This window comes from Girardinichthys multiradiatus, chromosome 20 (genome assembly GCF_021462225.1).
Source record: "Girardinichthys multiradiatus isolate DD_20200921_A chromosome 20, DD_fGirMul_XY1, whole genome shotgun sequence".
NCBI classification, from domain to species: domain Eukaryota; kingdom Metazoa; phylum Chordata; class Actinopteri; order Cyprinodontiformes; family Goodeidae; genus Girardinichthys; species Girardinichthys multiradiatus.
This window is the reverse complement of record NC_061812.1, coordinates 12,986,423-13,014,352: the sequence shown is the minus strand read 5'-3', so window position 1 is coordinate 13,014,352 and position 27,930 is coordinate 12,986,423. Positions and strand designations below refer to the sequence as shown.

Here is a 27,930-nt window from a genome sequence, read left to right as displayed (position 1 = left end):
TATACACTCTGATATTACTAAAGTACAATTTATTGCTGAATTAATGATGATCATAGTTTGTGTTAAGCTTACCCGTATCCAGCTGAGACTCTGGTAGTCGTACAGAGATTCATACTGGAAGGCCAGTTCTCTGCACAGAGGAATACCAAATTCCCAACACTGAAGAAAACACAATGCATAAACATTTTATTAGTCTGTTTTTTTTTTTCAAACAAATATTTAAAAACCTAATGTGTACACCACAGTAAAACTCGTTTCTAATATTACAAAATTTGAAGAAGAGGTTAAGCAATTCATCATTTCTGCTGCAATTTCTAACATTTTCTGACATTGTTTGACCTAAATATACAAGCACTCTGAAATTAATGAGAATTTTAGACTATGGAAATGAGTGTTAAAATAGGCTTTACACACAGAAAACAAGATGGAGAAAAAATGCAGAAAACACAATTAAATTGCTGTTTGGCTTGTCTACAAAAAAAGTTAGAAGAGGACATTTAGAGGGCACTGTTGTAAAATAAATATTGTTGTTTTGTACAATTTTAAGCATACTGACTAACATCAGATTTGTACCTCTTAATGACTGGTCATATTCAATAAATTAGAACATTACAGGGAAGTTTATTTATTTAAGCAACTCACTAAGTGAAACACATTATATAGGATAATTACACAGAGACTGATGTTTCCAAGCCTTTATTTCTGCTTATTATGATGATTTCTGCTTACAGCCAATGTAAACACAACATTTAACATTAGAATATTATATCAGACCAATAAAAAAAACTATTTTAATACAGAAATGTGGGCTTAATCAAAAGTGTGTTTAATTATTTCCCAAAGTTTGTTATTTTCAAAAGGTACTTTTAATCTAAAGGGCCTCATCGGAATGCATATTCTAATTTATTGAACATTTTGGTAGATATCATTGTTATCAGAAGCTAAATAATTTGTATCTTTAAAATTCCATGCAGTAAAAGCATGTTTTGGGGCAATTTATGGCATTAAAATCTAAATCTTTTGAATAGAAAAGCAGACATATTTTAAATATATAACCAATATAAATAACCATTGGATGCCTTAATTAGTTTGTTAGTTAGTTAGTTAATAGCTGCTTTTCTTTTGGTATTTATCCCAATTTGTTCCTTAAAGATTCAAAACACCAGCGATAATAATAGGACTGAGCTTTACATGCTTGAATTGGTCTGTTAACGTTTTGCATAGACTACTGTGTGTGATAACGAACCTTTCCCTTGTTGAAATAGTGGATGACTTTGCGGCAGAGGCCCTCCTTTCGGTGCCATTCAGTCTGAGCAGGGTAATGCAGGAACTCTTTAACTGGTCGCTCGTCCCAGTGCAGTAGCTCCCAGTACAACAGCAGGGTGAAGGCAGCCTCTGCAGCGATCAAACAGCATCAATAACACATTTCTAACTTCTTGTCTATACGTGTGATGATTTGAGTTTTTGTACCCGTATAGTTCTCAGCCTGCAGATGCATGTCACACAGTTTGTGGATATAACGGATGTACATCTCCTCTTTGTTGATTTCTGACTTGTAGAAATTCTGCAGAACAAAAATAATCACTGGTATTTTTAGTAAAAATGAATAAATTACTGAGCAAAATATGAGCTTGACTAAATCTTACAAGAAGGTTCACTGTGCAGCCAATCTTCTTGTTTTCTGTCTCATCTCCCTTCATACAGTCCCTGTAAAAAAACAATGAAACCAGGACTTGGTTTCACGGTGTGCTGAACATAATATATATCCTTTATGATCATAATCATAAAAGATGTGCTGTTAAAGCAGTTGTTAAAGAGATGATAATGTAACATATTTTACCTGTAATCCAGCAGTCGCTCCATCAACCGTGTGACCGATGTAACAAATGAGATTCCTGTTTCTCTCCACGTCTCCTGCTCAATCTTCTCCAACAGACTGAGAAGAAGACATGCAAAAATCAGGCAGATGGGCAAAAGAGAAACTGTTTTGTCCTTACAGGCTGGCAACAAATCTAAAGAACTGTTAAACTTCATCTGTAAAGATTGAATTTCTTCTTGTACTGTTGACTTTAAGAAACCATTTTGCATTGAAATTCTATCTAAAATCAAACATAACCTCCCTGCTGGCAGAGCTTCTGCAATAAAGGTAACATAGTGCAAATATTTTCCTGTTTTCCTGAACATTCACATGAACTTGTGCAGCGCATTTGTTTTTCTCCAGTTACAACAAAGTAAAGGGATTCCCAGGAAGTCCAGGATCAGTAATTAGTGGGAAATCAAAACCAACTCTAGGTTGTTATTTTCAATTGTGTTAAACTAAGAAGGTAATGTGAAGCATGTTTGGATGTTTTAATATATGTGTGAACAATAATAAGGATATTCTATTTTGGACATTTAAAACAAAGCTAAATGTAAAAGTGAACATACCATCACATTTTAGAGCCTGAAAACCTAAAAAAGTATGAAACATAAACAATCACAGTGGGCCTTTCATACCTGTTTTTAAAATAAAAAGTAATTTTAAAACACTCTTTCTAAAGGAAAGGTGTCTTCTAGACAGATACACTAAAACAGGAAGCACCACCATATAGATGCTGTTCTGTCTGTAATGCCACCACTTAAAAAATCTGTCACAGTAATCACAGAACTGCATTCTTGCCAAAAGTTGCTTTTTATACAGATCAAGCTGAGTACGCAAGATAATGCTTTTTGGCAACACAGAAAAAGAATGAAATGGACTGTTGTACTACAAAGATCATTGAAGCAGAAAACGTAGGACAGCTCTATGGAAGTAAATAGGTCTAAACAATGGATTTCTCATCTACGGAAAGCAAATTTTCTATTGCCCTAGGATCTAAGATTTAAGAGAAATAACCACCCAAACTTACCCAAAGCAGTATGAATAGATGAAGGCAAGAGTGTATGACAGCAGCTACAAACTGATTGTATTTATAAGTATTAAACTTCACCTCTATCCATCACATTTTAGGGCCAAACAACAGGTTTACTCACTATAGATTAAGACCAAAATAGCTTGAATATCATTTTGAAATATATTTATTTTGCTAATTTACTGAAGTTGCAGTATAAACCCTTAATGAGTAAAATATAGATTGATTATGTGGAGAAAAGTGAGACTTGCACAATTAGTGCATGGCTCACTAATAAAAGTATTCTGGTGGCTCAGGCCGTGGGAGGACTGTGCTGAGGCATGTCTGTGCACATCAGAGTAACAATACTGGTCAGAACTGGAGCAAAAATTACAATGCATGTTTGAATGCAGCCAGAATTCGAACGTTTTCTGTTAAACTTTTTGTCACAAGTGCCCATTTACCACTGTGGTGACTCGTTAAACCAGAGTCCCAATAGGCTGTGCACTGAACCACTTTAAATTTAAAGAGGAAATAATCTTATACATCTAAGATGAACAACACTAAGATGGAATAACTTTATTACACGTCTGCTAATAAAGTCGCTCCATAGTACTTCAAGTATTGCTGGAGTCTTAACCTCACCAGGTCATTGTCCCTCTCCATGCACCTTGGAAGTCCATAAAGTTATGGCAGAAACCTTTGGGTCTCTGGAAAATGATGATGAAAGTAATTTAATTGTCTTCTATTTTGTTTGTATTACTCATTGTTTTCCATCTGTGCAGATTATGCAAGACTTATATCTCAATTTACAGACTCACAACACCAACATGCAGACATCTGTGAGCATGACATTTTGTAACTTGTAATATTAACAGCATGGATCTCTGTGTATGTGATAAGGTTACCTGGGATAGGGCCCAAACAGCTGGGTTCTAGTCCCGCAGCAAAGAGCAAAGCAAACAGCAGAGAGCAGTGTTAGAGCAGGAGAACTGAGAGTTAATTTCTTTATCACAGACAGAGAGAGAGAGACAACTTAGCCAGGTGGGAGTTAAAGCAAAAAACAAACTCTGTGTTCCTTACAGCAACCCGAATAGCTCTCTGTAGTTCTCATCACCCTTTCCCTCCGAAACCAAACTGTCCAACTTGTCAATTAGTTCAGCCTCCACCTGCACATTCAAAGAGAAGTAAATTAACTTCCTATGTGTAGTTTCATGACAGAGCAGAACTATCTTGGGAAATCAAGGGAAATGTGAGTCTGCACATGTATATCTGTACCTGTTTGAAGTTTCCGTTTTTGCGCTGCTCCCAGTCCATCATGTCATGGAAGATCGGAATCATGATGTTTCTCACCTCCACCTGAGGGACCAGCGTTACTCCGAGGAACGGTCCAATCATCCCGGGAATGAAATGGATCTTATTCTCTCCTAAAAATCAGCACACGCTTTAAAATCTAAAATAAGCTAACAATTAATTCTATTAAGTTACATTTTAGAGCAAAACAATGAAAACACAAGATTTGATATGAAATATGTAGCAGCTACTAAAAAGACTATTAATGGCCGGTTTAAATAAATATGTCAAATAAAACACATCTCACCCAAGTTCTGCCACATGCTGAAAAGTTCATAAGTCATCATAACTCTCATGTCGCCATACCTGAAATGAAAATAAATCAGCTTTTAAAGACACCATTATTTCCTGATTATTTTATCAAACCCTATGTGTATTAGAGTTGAAAATATTTCTGCAAAACATATAGACTGAACCTTATTTTTGGTTTAATAATCTTACATAATAGGAAACGATAAAAAAAACAAACCAGGCAAAACCAAAACAAAATTTTAGAACCTACTTTTTACTGTCTGTACAAATTAAGAAATATAATAAGAACAAACATTTTTATTCAGAATGTGTAAAATATATATTGCAATATGTTTGCTTTATGATCAAATTAGAGCATGTATGTTTTTTATACAATGGTGTTTAATATTGTTTACTTTGCATGAAAAGCCCTAAAGGAGATTTCTTTTCTTAGTTTAGATGGAGTTTCACTTTGCATTTCACACATTAGACGTGTATGCCATTACTGCCTGGGTAGTGCTTGCAATTCTTACTGATTCCTTGAATTGTTTAGTGAAAAATGTATTTCTTTTCACATCAAGGAGTTGAATTGTCTTATTTGTGGGACTGTTTTCTCATCTCCTTGAAAGGAAAATGATCTGTCACATTGGAAACATTTGTGTCTCAAGTAAAGAATGTATGCATTAATGGCTCTATCATTTACAGTTTGTCAACAGATTTGCCATGCTTGGGATCCCAAGATGAAAAGTGCTGGTAACACTGTGACACCTCCTATAAATGTGTTGTGTGACTTGTTCATCGAAGATGTTAGTACTTTAATGGACGTTTCAAATATTTGAACCTATTTTTTCACATTTTTTACCACTGCTGTAAATCTGACTAACTTTCTTAATACAGCTATCAGACCCCTCTGTAGTAGCCATTCCTCTAGGAGTCCATTACTCTTTATTATTGCTGTCATCTTCCTCCCTCAACTTAATGATGGAATGATGAATTTAGTGATCATCATCCTCAGTTACAATAATAATGTTTTACTCCAGTGTTACACATTACATATATAAATCTTTTCCTGATATTTACATAGAGAATAAATGTCACATGGCAACCAATATCATTATTTCAGTCTAAATTAACATATTTTTCAAATTTTTATATATTGCACAACTTAAACCAGGAAACATATATATATCTATATATATACATATATAGCTTTTAATAGTTAATTTTCACAATATTTGCGGTGTTGGAAACAGAAGTGAAAGAAAATTAGAGAAGGTAACCAAATGTGGATGGAAATGATCTATCCTAGGAAACAGGCAGGTTTTGCCGCATTAAGGAAGAGTCTTAAATTGTTTAACACACTGATACAGCTCAAAGGTGTGAATAGCTTTTTTCAGCTTCTATGAAAATATGTAACTGTTGTAATGTTTCACATTGTGTGTTTTTTATTTTCTGTCTTCTTAATTGGAACATAGATTGATTGTGTTCTTACTTGTCTAAGATCTTCTTCCTCTTAATGGGACTCAAGTTCTCCAGCTGTAAACTTGGCTGGTTGATGTAGAGAACGGCCAAACTGAAGTAGGAGTTCCACACCTGCTCATGCACACACATACAGCCAATAAGGCACAGACCTTTCCAACATAGTATCATACTTTGAGTTCTGTGTAGGTCTATTTGAATAAATGTTTCAGTGCGGCACATGAAATGTTAAAAATAACGTTAACATCAGAGTCCTGCAGATGTATCCCTCTGGCAGGAGGATGTTTTTTTTTCTTCTTGTACGTGTATTTCCTTGCATCATAAAGTTCTAATTTTCTGCTATTTATGTCTCTGTGCTGAATGTTGTTCACATGCGTTGAAAGTTCAGAATATCAACTTAACATTAAGGGCTCAGAGTGTGTTTCAATTTTATTTATGCTCAACCACCCAAAATAAACAACAGAAAGATAACTTCCAAAGAAATAAGGAGAAGAAAACAAGTTATTGTTTATCATTATTTAAATCTATGTACCTTGAAGTCAAAGTCTGTTTCAGCAAAGTTCTTGTGCAGAGCAGGAGCGAGCTGCTGAGCTGTGGTCAGGATGATGCTGCAGAAAGCCAACACATATATAACTGGTTTTAGCGGCAGCTGTGGGTTCTTTATTTAGTTTCAGGTACTGATCCGTATCAACAATAAAACGTTTCTCGGCCATCTGGTAGACTATCTTTGCCTCTTACTTGCTGGTGAGCAGCCTCATGATGTTCCAGTCGCGAGGAAAAATACTGAGCTTCATCAGATTTCTAAACACACACAAAATCTTCAACAAGAACTCCTGAGGGCCAAGAAAAGAGAAGGTTTAGTGTTGCTCAACCAAAATCATTCTTTTGAGAAATGTTATTGGCATAAATAAGAATATATCTGAACTTCTTAACAGTCTGACTTGTCTTTACTCCTGTTTCATTACCAACATGACTGCAGTGTGTTTTCATGTTGTACCTTGAGCTCGTCCTTGCTTTGAAAATTTTCCATCAAGTGTTGAAAGTGGATGTCAGTCATCTGGCGGAGAAGCGAGAGGAGACACGAGACGTACTCCCCCTGCCAAGAAGCAAGATGGACAGACATGTGAGCCAATCATATGGAAGCATTTATCACAATACCAGATGATGAATCAGAGATAATGATAAGAAGCTCTTTCCTAGACAAGACAGTACTGCCATAAGGTTAAATCTATATCTATAGAGGACAGTAACTATTCTTAATCAGGTAAACTTTGGAATTTACCTTTAATCTCCCAGAATCAGAGTAAAGATTTGTTTAGTCACTTCAGAATATTGTTAAATATGATTTATTATTTCCCTACATGATGCTGTGGTTTATACAGCTAACAAATTGGTTGCTGTTGTTAATTTTCTCTTCATGGCTGCTGATGATGTTAACTTTTCTATTCTGAACATGTTTTAGTTTAAGATCATAAAAAAGAGCAAAAAGCATTAGTGAACAGGGAAAGTTGGGATCAGGTGTAAATGCTAAGGAACGTAAATGCGAATTGATTGACAACCATAATCTATCGTCAAAGTTTTTAATTGTAAAAAATTTTGAAATCCATGTATCATTTTCCTTCCACTTCACAGTTATGCATTTATTTACATAAATCACCTAGAATCCCAAAAACATCCATTGAGGCTCTTAGTTGTGACATGACAAAAAGTAAAATGAATACTTTTGCATGTCTCTGTATAATTAAAAAAGGATGTCAGAGAGCACATAAAAATGTTTTCAACATTTTTAATGCTAAAATTGAGGCATGCAAGCATTCCCAACAAGGATAAGTGGTTGGTGTCTTATCAGAAAAGTAATATGATGGCATGGGAATGATGACTGGATGGATTAGAACAGGGCAATATAAAATAATTTTCAAATGTTTATTCTGTTTGGACAAGATTTATATCTGAGCCTATCAAATGTTGTTAAAAATAATCAATAACTTGCTACATTATGAAAGAGGAAAAAAAACCGGGGAGGAAACCATGTTTAATATTGCCCAGCCCTAAAACAGAGAGGCAGCATGACGAGGGGCGGATCAGGAAAGAGGGCGTTGTAGTAGTAGTCATATTGTTAGTTACTAACAGTGATCTCCGCGGTGCACTGCGGACAGCGTTGACCCCTTACCGCCTCCTGCGATTGGCACTTGCTCATGATGGACAGAAGTGTCTGCAGGAGGACGTCCAACAGAGATTCCACCATCATCTCCACCTCTTCCTGCACCGACGTGTCCTGGAGGAACAGATGGGGAGCAAACATGGCATGAAGGGAACAATTTGGAAAAAAATGTTTAAAGGATAATGGAAATTTGGGTGGGGGTGGGGTATGTGAAGTAAAATACAATGACAAATAAAAGTTTACTGTAACTGCTTTTTTGGCCAATTTTGTAGATATTATAGGGGAGGAAAAAAAATCTAATGTTACTCTATGTGCTAGCTCATGTTTTCGTAATCATTCACACTAACACAATGGTACACTCTCCTAGCCTCGATTTCAAAAACAATGTTTTTTGTCGAATGATAGCAAGACCCGTGCATTATTTGTAGAAACAAGCCACGCACTGAAATTTAAAACAGATCCTAAAGAAGTCAAAATCCTAAAGAAGTCAAAATCTACATTGCTCCTTTCTTAGGAGAGAGTTGGTTAAACCCCTTTATCACTTTATTCTAATAACCTAAATGTATCCTGAATGCAGGAATAAATTCCACTAAATGTATAGATCTCAACATTATAAGATATCTATCTGTTTTGGAATAATATGACTGAATAACATCTACTTCACCAGGCCTAAGAGAAGAAGGGACAAATGTTTGGACCAACCAGCAGTCCATTATTGCACACTGATTTTTTAAATTTTGCAAAATTTAAACATGTCATCCTGTCGCAATAGACGATGCAAGATGCCAGCGCCTGTCTTAATCAGATTTAACCGAGTTCCATTCAAAACCATTTGGTGGTATCATAGATCAATTTAAAACAATCTATTCCTGCAGCTGTCCTCACAAGAACTCAAACATATTACAATTCTATGGCCATACTAAGTTATGTTAAGAAAAATCAAACTTCCTATTTTATTAAGTAGCTTTTAGTGTAGAATTATAGTCGTGCTTCTTTGTCAATATATTTATGTGCTTTTCGACTCAGCTAATTATTAGTAAACAGATGTTTAATTAATAATCAGCTTATTACTTGATTCCCTTAGTGATTACCTGTCTTCGATTATTTCTATAATCCTAAATTAGAATGCAATCATTACATTTTAAATATGAGAAAAGAATCATAGAAAACTCTCACTTCATGTAGAGGACTTCAATGAGAGTTTAGTTTTATCAGCTAGTTTCCTTTTGATGATGTGAATTCTCTCTAAAGAGCACAGAAAGTTACTTTACGTTGAACACCATTTAAAGGTTTGTGACTCCTTAAATATTTATGTGAAGTAAAATAATCTTTTCTCAAAATTAGACACAAATGACATCCGTGAACTACACACATGCATGATCTGAAGATATTCATGTGTGTACATGGGTTACCAGTGAGCTGCTCTTGATAATGGTGAAAATGGAGCTCAGTATTCCTGAACAGATGAGAAGTTCTTTCTGTTGCCTCAGATGAAGGTGGATGTGATGCAGGACAACGGGAAGCAGAATCCTTCGAGACTCTGAAAGCAAACACACGGGTCAGAGAGCCATTCATTATGTGCAATTAAATGGGTTCAATTTTTCATATATACATATATTTCATATATTCTTGAAAAACAATGATTCATGAACTAATTGTCAAAAACTAATCAGAATTTCTATTGTTTCCATACCAAAATGAGTAAAAACTGTTATAATTAACTTATTTCTGCCTTTTAATTCTAACTTAAACAATTTACACCCCCTTTCTGTATTGGAGAAAAATAAATACAAAAAAATAAATAATTAGACTGATCAATAAGTGTAAGCTTTTACCAGGGAAAGAGAAGAGTCTGCTATCCACAGTTCGAGCTATGGACTGCAGCTTTACCACGTCCATTGATTGTCCTATGTGCACCGTAGACGGCATGCTGCCCAAAGTGCCTCGCACAAACTCTGCCACCTCCTGCACCGTGAACATCTGCAGCAGCTCATCAAAGATGGCAGGGAATGAGCTTAACAGTGCAGCCTAAAGAAGAGCATGTAGAAAAGGGAGTAATTGAGGAAATTAGGAGGATATTTATATGACGGCACAGGTGAGAGGTGGGAAGATGAAGCTTTATGTTAGAAACAGAACAAGGAGGTTAATGATGTCAGTTACTGTGAATGCAATGATCGAAAGGTGCCCATGGTTTCTGTAAAACGTCCAAAGAGAGCAGAACTGAGTCACCGTGAAAAGCTGATTCCCTAAATGAATGAATATTTTCATCACATACAGGTGTGCAGCTCATGCAGGTTTGACCCAATCAACAACCTGATACAAGACTCAACAATAAATCTGTATGGGGTTTTAAAAGTGTGCTTTAGATTACCTCACAAGATCAAAAAAGGAAAAATTAAACAAATAAAAGGAAACTACTGTAAACCAGTAAGGGCAAAATGAGAAAGATTTACCAAAAACTAGCTAAGCATGAGTTAAAAATGAAGGCCCAGAAACAAAAGTGAGCTGAGTGGTAACCCTTCAGCAGTCACTAGCTTGTTTTTTATTAAATTGGTAAATCAGAGCTGCTGATACAAATTGGGGACCCTGGAGTGAACATTGTTTTAAAAGATAGGAGTTGCAACGCTCTTAAAACTGCTCATTTTGCTTCAACAGTGCAAATGTGCACCACAATCAGTATTTTAGCCGGTGCATCTACATTGCTTGAGCTAACATTATCATGATCAACTCAGATAAAAAGGTTTAGAAACAAAAAACTAACTATAATTAGACTATAATTCACTAATTTCTGACTAAAATGGTTTGGCAAAAAACAGATTTAAATGCAACTCTTTTTATTTTTATTTTAAATGACCATCACTCCAAAGCCGTCTTGGTCACCTCTTAAAGAATCCAACGCTATACTAAACTGTAAGATGGGTGTATGTGGTTATAGTTGTTAGTTTTTTAGCTTTCTCCGCTCTGTAAATAAAGCAAAATAGCAGATAAAATGAATATACAGAATGGTGCACAAATCTTGAATCTTTCTTTGGTAACTACATATTTTAATTCCAAAAAGCCAATATTTCTAGCAGACTTTTAAACTGGTGGTAGTGGTAGGTCTCCAGACTTTACTCCAGGCTTTCCAGAGGTCTTAAAGTTTTTCATTTTCTGCTATTTACTTACTTTCTGTCTAGTATCTGACCATTTTATGGGATTTTTTTCTTGTTTATTCTGTTGGCCACTGAAGAAAATGTGGTGTAGAGGGGAAGACTTGTTTGTCAGTTAAAAGTTTGCTGGTTCTATTGCAGCACTCTCTGCTACATGTTAATGTGTCCTTTGCAGGCAGGACATTGCTGTGTCCTCATACTCACTCTGACTGCTTTGCCAGACTATAAAGTGACTAACTGAATGAAGATGCATCTCCCAGGTATTGTATTTTTATTGAAGGTCTGGCTTTCAAATTTAGTCCATCTATAGGATACGTTTAAGTCTTCACATATTTTCTTTTTGACCTCCACTTGTTCACTTTGCTCATTTCATTTCGTACACACTGGGCATATGCTGACATGATCAGGTACAAGGACTGGACTTGATTTCAAAAGTACAAAAAATATATGTTGAAAGTAGAGATGTCCCAATCTAATCCCACATATCGGGACAAGACATTTTTGTCAGAATCCCTGAAGAAACACTACTCCCAGTACCTGTTTTGGTTTTTTTTGTCAGCCACTTCCCCAGTGAGCCATGTTGTAGAGCCAGCTCTTTAAAATCACAGCTTATGTTCATGTACATGGCTTTAAAAGCTGTATGCTGTCAGTGAAGTTGATCTTTCACTGTTTCATTCTGTAGGGTGAAAAAAGGTTATGTAAAACCCACAGTTCAGTACCTATACATTCTGAATTAGTTCAGAGTTCACATCTGAGTCCTAATATCCTAATATGAACTAATTCTTGTTCATAGATCAGTCCTCTTATGAAATGAAGTCTTTAATAACATATGATGTCCTTTATCAATTAGCCATTGATTATATTATCACCTAAAAGTTGAATAGTGGTCTTACCAGCTTATTGACCTCTGTTTAATTCTATAATGCTTCTTCACAAACTGTTTTTATGCAGCAAAATTCACAAAAAAGTCGCTCTCATTGACCTTTTGTGATGCTTTAGTTGTCAGAAAGCATAACAGACTGCAACAGACTTTAGAGGAGCTGAGCAGCTCCTTCAGACACCCTCGAGCAGAAAGGCCAGCTACCACAGCTCCATTGCGGTTAAACTGTTCAATACCACTGTATAATAACTCGTACAATATCCTCTGTATTTGCAAACAGCTACAATCATTGGCACTTTAACAATCACCTCCACTATTTATTTTACGTAAGTTATTTTATTGTATTCTATTATTATAACTTGTTTTTTACATTTACCGTATTTTCCGCACTATAAGTAATCCGGAGCGCCTTATATATGGATCAATTGGTTAATTGGTTGATCCATACTGGTTGTACACGGCGCTCTGTCAAAAGGTTTCAGTACGACTGGTAAACTACAAAGCCGCACCACTTGCAGCATTACGGCTACCGTAGTCAGGGGTGTCGCCGAAGTAATAGCGGTAAACACCTGTACTGTGCTTACTCCTAGTCCAACACCACTTGTGTGTGTATAACATTTGAATGTACTGTTGCAGGAATTGCCTGAACTACATGTGATTAGAAGCTCAGTGTGTGTGGTGTATGTTTCGTGTGTGTGTATGGAAGATGTTGACATTACTCCTCCGGACAGAGGTGGCGCTGTGTGCTGCCGCAGCTGAGAATCAAGAGTGAAGGAGTGACGTTGGTATTATTGTGTGTGGGGTGGGTAGAGACGGCGACCAGAGCAGCAGTGTATGAGTCTGTAAGCCCTGTGTTTTTACGTGCTGCAAAGTCATTAAAAAGATCCCCGAATCTCGTCAACAACTCAGTGTTTTGATGCTGTTTCTTCATGCTCAACTCAGCAACGTATGAGTGAGGGAGTTAACCCTGAGGAAACTAGTAACTTTGGCCCTGGAGAAAGCGTCTCCCCTGTGTCATCAGACTACGGTCAGGGGACAGAAACAGGAAAGGTTAACAGTACTAACGTTTGATTTAGTGCATCAAACTGTTTCTTTTACGTGTTTACTGAATCAGGGAAAAGTTCCCTTTCACGTTTTAACTAACGTTTGATTTCAACTTCAACGTCATAGACTCCAATGCATTCCTAACGTGCGGTTGGCTCTATTCAATAGAATTCTATGTAGAGGAGACCTTACCATGAGAGTGAATGGAGTTATCAGAACGCTGGTTTGTAGTGTATTAATAAAGTTTGACTGACTGACTTATCTGACTGTTTTGTTGACATTCTCTTTAGCACAGCTCCATCTAGTGGATGCATAACGCAACCCCAGTCAAACGTTTGACTGCAGTAACTTCTATTCTATGCGCCTTATAATCCGGTGCGCCCTATATATGAAAAAAGTTCTAAAATAGGCCATTCATTGAAGGTGCGCCTTATAATCCGGTGCGCCTTATAGTGCGGAAAATACGGTACCTTGTTTCTGTCCAGCTGTTAACAATGTTTCAACTGGCGTTTTGACAATTTATCTTTGTTTATGAAGTATTTGATATTTGAGGTAGGAAGGCCTCCTTTCCATCACTCTAATCCTTTGCTCCCTCCACCTTTCTCTGTCGGATTCAAGTTGAGACTCTGGCTAATTTTGAACTTTTGTACATTCATGTTTAAAATTTGCACCCGCTGCTGTTGCTGTTAAGGGCAATGTGGCTACAGTATCAAGGTGAGCATGATGTGATGTGTATTGGTTTAGTGTAACAGTGGTGACTCAATAGTGCAGAACAGGAATGTGTTCAAATGTGTGAAATAAATCAGGATGTGCAAAAGTGTCTGTGGGTTGTTCGGCTCACAAACAGCTGAAAACGTGAACAGGAAGTCTGGGCTTCACGCAGCAAACTGGGAGTTGTTGCTTGCTTCCAAACGTCTACTTACTGACAATGTAGGTGGTCGCAGAGCGTTGGAGCTCCAGGCCTGAGAGCAGCTAGATGGTGCGCTCCCAGGAACCTGTCCTTGGAAAGGGGTTTGGATTTGGCCCAGTGCAGAGACAATTGCTAATGGTCCTGCAGGCCCAATGCAGGGGCTTGGAGCCTGATTGGGGCCAGGGCAAGGCTGGGAGCCCTATAGTGTGTGGGTAAGAAGGAGGTCCAGGAGAAAACATTGGGACCCAATGAAAGACATTTCAAGGGGATTGAAAATGAAGGTGAAGCAAATAAGTAAGGAAAGTAGAAAAAAGTGTAGAGTGAAAAAAAGTTAAATTAAAGCAACTAATACAGAGAAGAAAAACAAGTCAAACTAAACAAATATTTATGGCACTAGATGTTATAAAAGCAAATTAAATTCTTGTGTAAGGCACAACAAGATGCAGCTTCATGTGTATAAATGAGAAGGAGTAACATTAAGTCGTAATCTTTATTTACAGGAATCAATGATTAAAAGAAAAAAGGCTGTGTTCAGTTTGTGTAATAAAAGAGTGCAGTCTCACCTGAGTGAATATGAGGGTCTCTGAGTTGCGGCTGTCCAGGCTGAGGACGAAGCGAATGGACTGAAAGAGTTCCTGGATGCTGGTTCGAAACTGCTCCTCCTCCATCCCGCAGGTGGCCCGGGAGTAAAGGATCCGAGACTGGATGATAAACTTGAACAGATACTCCAGAGCCTGATAGTAGTTTGGTGTTTGGGACAGAAAAACGCAGAAAAGATACTTAAATAAATTATGAACAATTTAAATACACAGAAAATAGGTGGGATATTTTTAAGAGAATGTTTCTTTAGTTTGCATCAGTAATAGACATACATTAAGCAAACGATTAACACAATGATCTTAGAAATAAACATTTCTATTATTGTACAAGGAATATTTAAACACAAAAAATGAATGCACCATACAAAGAAAGTAGAAAAGGAAACTGAAACTGAAAAAACTGTGTCATGGTGGCACCTGGACTCAACATGATGAAAAAGTGGTTTCAATCTAAGTACTAAATGATGTAAGCTGGATATGCATGTGTCTCACCCTTCAACAGAAACTACTCTCCAGCTCCAACTCAAAAGAAATTCAAGATACTGAATCAAGCTGTTTTCACTTAGCAGCAGCATATCAAGCCCGCCCAGCATAAGAGAGAAAACTCAATGATGAATGAACACACAGTTTGTGAAAGAATGCTAAACATTGTAACAGACACAAGCTAAAAACAGCTGAGGCACATGGAGACTTCCACATGATGATGAAAAAGTCAGATCGGAAGCCAAAGCTGCAGAATAAGTCAAAACTATCCTCAATAATTCATGCTGTCCACTTCTATGTGACAGTGTGACCCATGTGAAATGAATGTTTGATTCTGATTAATATTTCAAACTGCTCAGCAGCTTTGTTGAATAAAAGTGGTACATTTTTAAGATGGTGCATCTGTTTTAGAAAACATGCTCACTGTTCGATGCCAGCAAAAGAAGCAAAGACACAGCGAGATGATATAACTCTAAAAATAATTAAGGTTTTAGTTTTATTATTGTGGTTTGGTTTGGGAAAAACGAATTATTTAAAGAAAACTGTGTAGAACGGCACACACCGCAAGCAACAGTTACAAGTTTGGCTGCAATGGAGCATGTAAACCTATCTGAGAACCACATCTTATGAATGATGTGAGGTTACACTGGATCTTACCCTCATTGCTTCCTGAATGTGATCCTGTCTGACCACCTCAGCAGAACGATCCATGTACCACTTCAGACAGCGAATCAGCTCTCTGGAAAACAAGCAATAATCATAGCATTAGTTTCGATTACAGTTTATGTTATCAAACTCTCATATGGTGTCATTAGATGCAAAAATTTATTTGCCAAAAAAGTTTTATAAAATCTGAAGTTTGCCATAGATCAGTGCAAATCAGGAGGGCAAGCGATACACAACTCCATTTAATGAGAGCGGGTTGACTTCATAATTATTTTTGGCACAGTATAGCTAGGCTGAGGTTCAAAACATAAATCTTTATGACAAAGAAGAAAAACATAATTAAAAAACATTAAATTGCTAAATAATAAGTAATTTTGACATCTTGCAGTGTCTCACGGTCACTGTTTTAATAGTGTAATTCAATTCTTCTATTTGGAGAATAAGTCAAGTATTAACTCTCTCAGTGAACCAGACTAGTTAGAGCCAGATGATCTCACTTGTAGGCCAGAGCTCCAGCGAAGTGTTTCTGGATATACGTGTCCATCACCGGCCTGAAGTGGTAGTATTTACTGTCCCTGAGCAAGTTTATGATAAAAACCTGGAAGAGAGAGATAAGTCTGAGAAGAAAGCATAATGGAATATTTACAAGTAATAAGCGATGAGCTTTACAAAAAGGTGAGACACTAAAATAAAAATCTAGAAAAAATAAATAAAAACCCAAAAAAGTTCAGATTTGGCTTTTTTAGTGCATATGCCCAGTCCAACGTTAGTCTAATGAGAACATGGAAGGTCTGGAATGGTGAAGCCACCTGACCAACCTTAACTTTCCAGCCACATTTTCACGACATTTAAATGGAAGGAAACTTTGTATTTTCCACCTCTTTTTTGTGACATTTTGCTTAGGGGGATGCATTTAATGGTTGTTTGAAAAGTGACATGAAATAAAATATCATCTTTATTTATATGTTAAGGAAATACATCAGTCAACAGGGGGAGAAGTTGTATTCAGAGCACAGAATTAATGTTGACAATTATCACTATATTATTTGGCACAAATCATTTTATTGTGATTAAGAGTTTTCAACAAATCAAAGTCGGCGGCCTATAAATTGTCTCGACTTAAATCTTCTACCAAACCAGTCTTATTCCCTAATAGGTCTAGAATAGAACCTGAGGATGTGTTTGAAATATTTTGATATATTTGAACACAAAATCTAATTAAAACTGACACAGTATAACATTTGTTATTAATCAGTGTTCACTTGATCTTTAGTTGTGGCTAACTCAATAATTGTATATGAACATGTTTAGGCTCTTTTACATTTCAATTCTTTTCTGCTTTTATCATTTAACAAACTCTTACCAACGACTGGAACACAAGGGGCCCATATTTGTCTGTGTTCTCATCCAAGATGGAAAATAATGTGTCCAGAATATCTTGGAGAAACTGTAAGACAGAGAAATAGTAACACGTTTATTTGTAAGTATGGAGGCAGGTGGTCAGGTTTCCCTGAATACCGATCACATGACTAAAGAAAAATAGGAATTAATGTCTTTATTTTAACACAAAACATCCTGTTTCCAGCTGTAGAGAAAGACTGGGAGACTTATTTGGAAAGAAACTAACTCATACATGTGATTTAAGCACTGAATAGTTGCATTCTTTATGAAGTTAGAGGTTTAAATTCTTGCATCCCAGCTACAGTTCCAACAGACAGTTTTTACACCCTTTTCTTTTTCCACATTTTGTTACATTATAGCCTTATACTAAAACCCATTAAAGTAGTTTTCTCTACATTAGAATTTAGTTTCTCCTGGTCTGACAATAGTTTTTCCGTCTCCACATGGGGACACTGGAGCTCCACTTTAGTGGACACTGACTTCCTGTTCACCTCTCAGACCAAGCTCTTCTTCCTTCATTGCTTCAGGGAGCCAGATCTAAGGAGGGTCCTGGTAGTTCTTCGTTTTCCAAATAAAGTAGACAAGAGTATTTTTCCAGATAGTCAATGCTGCCGAAATATTTCTGGGTCATTCAACAGATTTGGGCTTTGCAGAGTTTGGTCTTGCACGTCTATAAAAGGTTGGTTAGACCATATTGCTTGGTTTCTGCTCTGATATGCATGTTCAACTGAGACTTGTAGATGCATCTTAAAGGATGGTCAGTGGATGCACTTGAGCTCAACTCTGAGTGTCATACCAATGGCTGTGAATACATGCCTAACATGTTTTAATGTTTAAATTTCATATACATTTACAGAAATACTTGAAAATATGCTGACATTTTGTCATTATGGGCTATTTTGATTTTTCTAAAATGAAAACTATAAAAAACTTGACATCAGAATAATTCTGCAAAATAAAATATGGAAAAAACGAAGGTATTTGAACACTTTCTGTGACAGTAAATGCAGTTGGCATATGAAAAACATGAACTAATGAGTTATATATGATCATGGCGCATTCTGCTGGCAGCTTTTGGCTGTCTACAACAGGGCAGAATGTTGAGTTAATGTTGACTGCAGGAACAGGTTTATACAAAGGTCACTGTGGCGGTACTTAGAGAGGAACACTGACTGAACATGACAACCAGATGGTCTTCAATAAGCCAACCATCCATGTAACTTCAAAAGAATTATTTCAGTCTTTATAAATTTGTAAAAAAATAAAGTACAGTTAAATTAAACCATGTTGAAATGTGCTGCCAGCAGTTTCACACCTTAGATGATGTGAACTGCCAAACACTGGACATCCCTGTCTTTTATTAACACCTCTGGGACAAGGACAGCATATGATCACCTGGGGATATCACACTATAGCATCAGAATCCTCTGAGCTGAACTCAAATAAAAAGTAAAATTGGTAAGCTGTTAGGCCATAAATGGATAACACAAATGTTTTCTCCTAAACCTGGTTCTGAAATAGTATGAAAATGAGACTTTGTCACAGTTTTTCACTGCTGGAACTCTTGCTTTAATCATTTCTTGTTATAAAGTAAGTATTTTGATGTCATGGAAATAATGGACAGAAATACAGCCTTTCTCCTCCCTTTGCTGTCACAATAAGCTTCACCTTGACTATTTCTTCACCACTGACGTGTCGGAGACGCCCAAGGATGTCCATGACCCGGTCAGGATGTGCTTTCCACTTAAGGAGGGCCAGGAGGTCCACTGAAAAAAAAACAAATCATAAAAATGAAATGACACAAAGAAAAACTGAATATTATAATATGGTTTGATGAATAAGTTTAGACAGAATCAGGAAAATATGACAGCAATATGTATTTAATAGAAACAAATCTGCTTTATAATAAATACTTCCTAGCTGTAAAGAGGCGGTGAGCCTTCAAAAACATGTTTCTAACAGACTGGTAAATCGACATCCTGAAATTGGTCCATGTTTTTCAAAAAGAAGAAATTCTGTTATTGCTGTTTGTTGATGAGAACAGCCAATATTTTATTTAAAGAAACCAGCAGCACCCCATCATCATGTGATTTTTTTCCCCTTTAAACACATTATAGAGCAAAATTATCTTTAGTATCTGTATTGTAGGTGCTCAATTGGCCTTGAATAGCTTTTTGCCATTTTACATAAAAATATCCTGTTACACTGTGAAATTTAAATGCATTTTACCAAACTTATTGACATAATTCCTGACCTGAATGGGGAGTTGGATTTTCTCAATCAAATTAAGAGCAGATTCAAATACACCCGGTTTAACTGGTTACCGTTCTGAGTCAGCTTGGTTGAAGAGAGCTGCGTGGAGATCCAGAACGTCTCCTTGATGCTTCGCTGGAAGATGAGGCTGGATGGGATGTTGGGACAGCTGTTAAAGTCGTCCTTACAGCAGGGAAGGCCCAGGTAGAGGGCATGGTTACTGAAGGTTGTATTCTCATCGCACTAACCCACAAAAAAGAAAAAAGAGGGTGAGAAGGTAGGAGAAGAGGTATTTCTAAAAATTTCTAATCAAGTTTTTCTGTTTTAGTTCTGAATTAAACATCAACAGATACAATCAAAAGGAATCTGATCTACGTTTTCCATTTAACAACTGAAAACAAAGCTTAAGAGACTTTACTTATCATTCATCACTAGTTCAACAGCCAAAAAAACCCTGGTGTAGCCCTAATTAGGTATGCTTTTGAGCTTTCCCAATGTGAATTGAAAGTTTAACTAGTTAGTAGACTGAATGCTTGGAAATACAAATGAACTGTATACTATTTTTAGACAAAGTTTGACTATTTGGAAGCAGAAAATCAACAAACACAAAGATGATGAGCCAGACAGAGAGAAATATGCAGCGTTTCTATCTGACCTTGTAGACATAGAGCTCATGACTCTCATCAGATAAAGTAGTTCCATCCTCCCTCATCAGAGGAGTAAAGGCAAAGCCATAAAGCTTTTTCTCTCCTTTATCCTTTGCTGTAAAATAAGAAAAAACAAGAAGTAAATAGGAATGTAAAAGAAAAGAGATAATGAGAGCTCACATGACAAGAAATCCATCAACTCAAAGTTTTCCTCTGTGTTTTATTTGTTTTCCTGTTGACTTTGGGAACACTCCGTTTACACTGTCATGGTTACCATTGATTTTTTTCTTTACCAGTACAGCTACTCTTGTCTGGTTACCAATAATACTTTTTACAGACTTACCTTTAACCAGTTTTTCACTGTCAGCTCTGTTACCTCAGTCAAGGTACCATTAATGAACTCACTTGAGCAATGTCTGAACTCAAAGCGCAGGTGGGAGCCTCTGAAACGATCGATGGGAATCGGCAGCTTAATCACTTCACTCCAGCGAGGGCTGTTGTTGTGGTAGAGGACGAAGGAGCGATACTCAGGGATGTTGGGCTCACCTGATCCCAGACTGATACACTCCTGCAGGGGGAGCCAGAGAGTGTGTGTGAACATAGATCAACAAACGTGATCAAGAGATAGCATTACTGGGGTGTTAAGGAGCCATTTTTTCTTAGATATGTTGAGCTTTGTTAAATGGGAATAATTATTTTGATTAATGTTAATTATTTAGAATATTTTCTGACAAACTGCAGTGGCAGATATAATTTGAAAATATACAAAGACAGAGAGCACTAGAATTATTCAAAACTAACTCAACTGTGCTGTAAAATGGGGAATTTCCAAGTTTTTTTAAAATTACAATTACATACAATTGCCGCTAACAATGTATGTTCACATTTTGTGCATTCAATACTGTAGCAACATGTTAGGTGATGTAAGTTGTGCAGAATTATGAATGTTGTTTATAGTGCAAATTCTGGCTTCAGAGGTAATGTGGTTGATTTCCCTGACTTGGAAATTCTTGCTTTTGAGTATAAGTGGAAAACTCAGGGACTGGGCAAACTATTAAGAGCATTACAAACTGATAACATGTATTCCTCAACATTTTACGCCTTCAAAACTGTAACAAGATGTACAAAACTATTTTCATAATTGATTTACTGAGACACAAATGACAGAAGAGCAACTAAACAGTTTATTACTGCAAAAATCACGACATTTTACACAAACATCAGGCATATTGAATTTCAAGGTTCAGAGGGCATTCATCCTTGTTGCTTGGTACGAAGACAGTTTTTCTAAGTACAAAACCAAAACAAAGGTACCCAGTAACATTCAAATTTTCACACATGACCAGTATTTCAGCTGTGAGCTGTTTGAGCAGTTTATGGCCTTAACCAAAAACAACACCAAATGTGCAATGATTTTGAACCCCAGTTTCATTAAAATGTGCCAATTTAGTTGATTTAACAGATTTATTTCCTGAAAGTTTTTTTTTTTTTTGTCTTTTTGGCAAACGTAAAAAAAAACATTTGTAGCAAATACTTAGTTTAATTAATGAGTGAAATCATGTACAACAAATTAGTGTCAATAAAATGTTCTAGATACTGAATGCTATGTGCAGTGTCAGTACAGAAGGTGTTTTCATAAAAATATGTAAGGTTAAGCAGGACGTAAATTGAACCGTAACAGGCAATAAATTATAATTTTCCTTTTATGCGATACTTTAACACTAAAACGTTTTTCTGTTGCTTAATATGTGGTAATGAAATGGTGAAAAGTGGCATATTTTAAGAACTAAACTAAGTATTCTTAATATTCTATCTTTCTCAAAAAAAGATTTATGAAGCATTAAGCTCTGCATCTTCACAGCTTTTAAAGGTCATATTTGAGCACAAGGTATTTCAACCCCACATTAGATATCATGATAGTGTCCAGAGGTACAGTACTGGGTGTAACAGGTACAGTAAAGCCCAAGATTAGTCATACCCCTGGCAGATTCAGGTTAAAAGTAATATTTTGATTTCTACAAAATATCAATGTTTTGGCATAGCCTACCTAAGATTCTTTGGAGAGAGCTGAAGATTAGGGTGATGGCAAGAAAGCCTTTTAGCCTGAACAACATGCAGATCATCACCGTGGTCAAAATATCAGAGGAAACCAGAAGAAACATGCAAAAACTGCACTGCAATTATTAAAACGTTCTGATAGCTGTGATGCTGCTGAAACAATTTCCACTGCTTATACAGGTCCTTCTCAAAATATTAGCAAATTGTGATAAAGTTCATTATTTTCCATAATGTAATGATGAAAATTTAACATTCATATATTTTAGATTCATTGCACACTAACTGAAATATTTCAGGTCTTTTATTGTCTTAATACGGATGATTTTGGCATACAGCTCATGAAAACCCAAAATTCCTATCTCACAAAATTAGCATATCATTAAAAGGGTCTCTAAACGAGCTATGAACCTAATCATCTGAATCAACGAGTTAACTCTAAACACCTGCAAAAGATTCATGAGGCCTTTAAAACTCCCAGCCTGGTTCATCACTCAAAACCCCAATCATGGCTAAGACTGCCGACCTGACTGCTGTCCAGAAGGCCACTATTGACACCCTCAAGCAAGAGGGTAAGACACAGAAAGAAATTTCTGAACAAATAGGCTGTTCCCAGAGTGCTGTATCAAGGCACCTCAGTGGGAAGTCTGTGGGAAGGAAAAAGTGTGGCAGAAAACGCTGCACAACGAGAAGAGATGACCGGTCCCTGAGGAAGATTGTGGAGAAGGGCCGATTCCAGACCTTGGGGGACCTGCGGAAGCAGTGGACTGAGTCTGGAGTAGAAACATCCAGAGCCACCGTGCACAGGCGTGTGCAGGAAATGGGCTACAGGTGCCGCATTCCCCAGGTCAAGCCCCCTTTGAACCAGAAACAGCGGCAGAAGTGCCTGACCGGGGCTACAGAGAAGCAGCACTGGACTGTTGCTCAGTGGTCCAAAGTACTTTTTTCGGATGAAAGCAAATTCTGCATGTTATTCGGAAATCAAGGTGCCGGAGTCTGGAGGAAGACTGGGGAGAAGGAAATGCCAAAATGCCAGAAGTCCAGTGTCAAGTACCCACAGTCAGTGATGGTCTGGGGTGCCATGTCAGCTGCTGGTGTTGGTCCACTGTGTTTTATCAAGGGCAGGGTCAATGCAGCTAGCTATCAGGAGATTTTGGAGCACTTCATGCTTCCATCTGCTGAAAAGCTTTATGGAGATGAAGATTTCATTTTTCAGCACGACCTGGCACCTGCTCACAGTGCCAAAACCACTGGTAAATGGTTTACTGACCATGGTATCACTGTGCTCAATTGGCCTGCCAACTCTCCTGACCTGAACCCCATAGAAAATCTGTGGGATATTGTGAAGAGAACGTTGAGAGACTCAAGACCCAACACTCTAGATGAGCTAAAGGCCGCTATCGAAGCATCCTGGGCCTCCATAAGACCTCAGCATTGCCACAGGCTGATTGCCTCCATGCCACGCCGCATTGAAGCAGTCATTTCTGCCAAAGGATTCCCGACCAAGTATTGAGTGCATAACTGTACATGATTATTTGAAGGTTGACGTTTTTTGTATAAAAAACACTTTTCTTTTATTGGTCGAATGAAATATGCTAATTTTGTGAGATAGGAATTTTGGGTTTTCATGAGCTGTATGCCAAAATCATCCGTATTAAGACAATAAAAGACCTGAAATATTTCAGTTAGTGTGCAATGAATCTAAAATATATGAATGTTAAATTTTCAACATTACATTATGGAAAATAATGAACTTTATCACAATATGCTAATATTTTGAGAAGGACTTGTAGACAAGAGCATAAATAAGTTTGGCATGCCAATTCTTTATAAAATGTAAACAAAAACATAAATACGTTTATATTTTTTTTATTCAATGTGGTGAATGTTGGAGAAGGAAACTGTGCATTTGAAACAGGTAAAGATTTCAATGACAGCAAAATATTACAACCTCAGTTCAAAACATTAAACTTGTATTGTCTTTTGAAAAATGCCTCTCTCCTTTACTTTTAGAAACAAACTTCTTTGTTGAACAGAAATTACTTGAAATGTCACTCTACCTGGGGTATGAATACATTTGGTACATACTGTTTCTTTCATCCTTTCCAGTTGTTGTTGTGTTCTGTTTCTTGTATTACTAATTTCACACTAAGCAGCATATTCTGTATATGTAGGACCACTTCCATACCTTCAGTATTTCTCCGTCTGCGTAGATGACATACATAGTCACTTCGATGTTTTTCTGAACACTCTTTCCTCCTCTTTCAAAGTCCCCTCGTTCCAGAGTAAGGTACAGGTCATTACGGATGTCGCCTGATTCAAGGAAGGATGAAATAACACAAAACAAAACAAATTAACAACAATAATCATGATAAAATATAATTAAATATTTTAAACATGAAAATCCGTCTGTTATAATTTAGGTACTATAAAACAGTCACAAAGCTTATCAAACAAAGAGAGCGTATCCTGTGCATGAAGGACACACATGTCCTCGAGCACAAACAGAGTCTCAGACACATTTAAAGTTGAAAATCTGTAACATACAGATAACAAATGGTCTGTATTATGATGTGTGGATTCATTTGTCATTTTCACTCATCCTTACAGAGGAGATGTCCCCTATAATATATCAGAATGGGTGTTAAATACTCAATCCATCTCTGTCATAGGGGAGGAGTGCTTAATGTGTGTGAAAGAGGTGTGAAACCCTTTGGCATGTTGTGTGTTTTACATTGCAGGCCTGTTGTCTCTGGTTTAGAAGATAGTTTAGGGATTTATATTCTTCACTGTGCTTATTTGGGTAATTTCTGAAAATATATCACAGCACATTAGTGGCTAGATGTTGAATTCTGATTATGAAGACATAAAACAAAATGGGAAGGATCTGGTGCCACAGACACGGTTTGGTTATTGCATATATAGGATTTTTAGGGGAAATTTAGCTGCCAGGCAAAGACTGTTTGTTCACATATCTTAGCATATCTCATATATGACAAATGTCAACAGATAAACAACTACAAAAGAGACAAATAGGTTAAAATGTAAATATGCATTCACCAAAAAAATTCTCACCCTAATTTTGTGAGTCTTAGAAATGCAAATAACTTTGTTTTGAAAACTATTGACTTGTGAAAACTGCTTCTTTATTGTGCTCATTTTCTTTTCTATTTAAGCCCGTATTTTCTATATTGAGAAGCCACCACTCCATGTGACAGGACACCACTAATGTTAGCAATATGTTTATCCCGCAGAACTGCAGATAAGACTCCACAGTGAAAACCTCACAGGTGACTGAAGGATATTTATACATTTGTTAGAACCCTGAAAAACAAGATTTTACTAGAAAGTTACTTGATGCGTCATTAAGAAATCCACTCAAGTCAAACACATTTACATGACCTGTCATAGTTTTGCTTGGATCTCATATTTCTTTCATGTTGCAGGGGTGTGCATGCACTTTATCGTGTTCTCTGTCTCACGGTGGAGAAGCTGTGGCTTCATAAAGCCATGTTGAAATGGAATGAAGACAGAACATTAAATGTTATAGATTTTAAAGTGGGTTGCTTTATATTTGTGGCTTTAAAAGCAACAGTAGAAAATCTAAGTATTATGATATATTCTGTGCTAGAAAAAGGTCTTAAATAATGAAATTAGCCTTTTTGTAACAAAACCGATAAAGTGCTGCAACTCCTCCTTTTAAGGACAATTTAAATAATTTCTGCATTGCTTTGGAAATATTGCTTAACCTCTGAGAAAGCTCAAATTTTACTGATGTTGGCAACGTCTTCTTTTGAACAGAAAGTTGAGAAAGTTAAGGTTGATTCAGAATGTAAATTGAACAGGTCAAGCGTTAAAATGACTACATTAGGACTTATTAGAGAAGCTATGACGCAAACGAACCAGGTTAATAAGAGATGAGGCATTCAGTTTTGAGAAATAAACACGTTTATGGTGGGTGAAAGACTTGAGCACCACCAAAGGTTACAGTGTCTTAGGTTTTGGGTTAGCAGTATGATTAGGTATTTGTGGATGCTAAATTTATACAAACATGTGTTCTTCTAATTCTTAAATACACACAGAGGCATATGTGCTCCAAAAAAAGCTCAACTAAACAAAAGGCATCTCTCTCAGTTGACACAGATTACCCACAAAATTAGGGTAACGCCAACCCTTTTTAAAATATATTTAGATAGATGTTGACGTGAGCAAATTGCATTGCAATTTTAAAGACCAGAGCTGTTTGCATCAGATTGGGTGGAAAAAATACTGTCAGTAGAATGCTTGAGGTAAATATACAAGCAGGAGAAGTTTAACAAAAAACAGTTGCTTTAATTTTGGAAACATCCATCTCTTATTACTTATGACTCGTACAGTCGAATGTTTTTATTTAAGTTTTAAAGAATGGCTTGTCAGGTCAGGAGTTCTCTGGTAGTTTTTATTTATTTATTACTTTGATCTGTTCTGCACCGGCTGTAGCTGAAATGAAAACAACTATAACCTGCTGCAAAAATAGAAGCAAATTTCTCACATATGCTGAACTTGAAGGACAGTATTGATCCTACATGTATTTGTTAATGTCAATGTCAACTTTATTTACAGTGCATCCGGAAGGTATTTACAGCGCTGCACTTTTCCCACATTTAGTGATCTTAAAGCCTTACTCCAAATGGTATAAAATTAATGTCTGTCATCAAAACATCATCTACACACAGTACCCCAATATGAAAACGTGTAAGACGTTTGTTTAAGATTGTTTCAAATTTATTACAAATAGTAAACTAAGAGATCAATTTGAGATCAATTTGATACCATTTGGAATAAGGCTGTAACATAACTCAATAGGGAAAAGTGCAGGACAGTCAGTACTTCTCAGATGAACTGTACAACAAACAAGTTATACAAAGTGCTGCATAGTTTAGTTTGCTACAAGAATCATTACTCATTTCCTACAGAGACTGTGCTGCCAAAACCTGATCCTGATTTTGTTACCCCTAAAAATGAAATCAAAAGTAAGTGGGTCAGAACCCCCGGAGGGAGTGTGGATCAGTTTCTATCAACCATGCTCATATTTCTGACTGTGTCCATCTGTCCATCCTTATTGCTTTTAAAATGTAATCCATACCCAGTTAATTATTTTCTTGGTATCTTGAACATTTCTCCCAAGGTTAAATTAAACAATACAATTTTTTACAACCAACAAACTTCAAAATCCAACAAACTAAGTTGTATCACTCAAAACAAACTTTTGGAAGCTAGGTAAAAATTATTTTCACTTCTAGTATTTTCACCTTTTCTCCTGATGTTGATTCAGTATGGAAGCATAGAGCTGCCACCCAGGCAAAGAGAAATAGAGCTATATAGTATTATAATGTGAAAACCTCATTGTTCTTACAATATACAGTACAGACCAAAAGTTTGGACACACCTTCTCATTCAAAGAGTTTTCTTTATTTTCTTGACTATGAATATTGTAGCTTCACACTGAAGGCATCAAAACTATGAATTAACACATGTGGAATTATATACTGAACAAAAAAAGTGTGAAACAAATGAAAAGATGTCTTATATTCTAGGTTCTTCAAAGTAGCCACCTTTTGCTTTGATTACTGCTCCGCACACTCTTGGCATTCTGTTGATGAGCTTCAAGAGGCAGTCACCTGAAATGGTTTTCACTTCACAGGTGTGCCCTGTCAGGTTTAATAAGTGGGATTTCAAGCCTTATAAATGGGGTTGGGAGCATCAGTTG

General features: G+C 36.6%; 1 protein-coding gene across 11 annotated transcripts in view; it reads right to left on the bottom strand.

The window, feature by feature from the left end:
- Positions 1-27,930, bottom strand: part of LOC124856236 (dedicator of cytokinesis protein 3-like) — a 233,481-nt gene that overhangs the window by 27,729 nt on the left and 177,822 nt on the right. For 6 of the 11 annotated variants that reach the window (XM_047346533.1, XM_047346532.1, XM_047346522.1 and 3 more), the window contains exons 15-40: positions 24,370-24,494; positions 20,532-20,694; positions 20,135-20,241; positions 19,551-19,722; positions 18,895-18,992; positions 17,189-17,272; positions 16,323-16,423; positions 15,817-15,898; positions 14,641-14,811; positions 14,091-14,276; positions 9,930-10,122; positions 9,507-9,634; positions 8,062-8,208; positions 6,931-7,029; positions 6,672-6,766; positions 6,466-6,541; positions 5,947-6,047; positions 4,471-4,529; positions 4,149-4,297; positions 3,954-4,039; positions 3,779-3,805; positions 1,841-1,936; positions 1,647-1,707; positions 1,471-1,564; positions 1,247-1,395; positions 73-159 (exon numbers count right to left, since the gene is read on the bottom strand). In XM_047346533.1, the coding sequence (XP_047202489.1) occupies positions 73-159; positions 1,247-1,395; positions 1,471-1,564; positions 1,647-1,707; positions 1,841-1,936; positions 3,779-3,805; positions 3,954-4,039; positions 4,149-4,297; positions 4,471-4,529; positions 5,947-6,047; positions 6,466-6,541; positions 6,672-6,766; positions 6,931-7,029; positions 8,062-8,208; positions 9,507-9,634; positions 9,930-10,122; positions 14,091-14,276; positions 14,641-14,811; positions 15,817-15,898; positions 16,323-16,423; positions 17,189-17,272; positions 18,895-18,992; positions 19,551-19,722; positions 20,135-20,241; positions 20,532-20,694; positions 24,370-24,494 (2,936 nt within the window). The remainder of the gene's footprint in view (positions 1-72; positions 160-1,246; positions 1,396-1,470; positions 1,565-1,646; positions 1,708-1,840; positions 1,937-3,778; positions 3,806-3,953; positions 4,040-4,148; positions 4,298-4,470; positions 4,530-5,946; positions 6,048-6,465; positions 6,542-6,671; positions 6,767-6,930; positions 7,030-8,061; positions 8,209-9,506; positions 9,635-9,929; positions 10,123-14,090; positions 14,277-14,640; positions 14,812-15,816; positions 15,899-16,322; positions 16,424-17,188; positions 17,273-18,894; positions 18,993-19,550; positions 19,723-20,134; positions 20,242-20,531; positions 20,695-24,369; positions 24,495-27,930) is intronic. The other 5 variants (XM_047346529.1, XM_047346530.1, XM_047346525.1 and 2 more) reach the window with 4 other exon arrangements.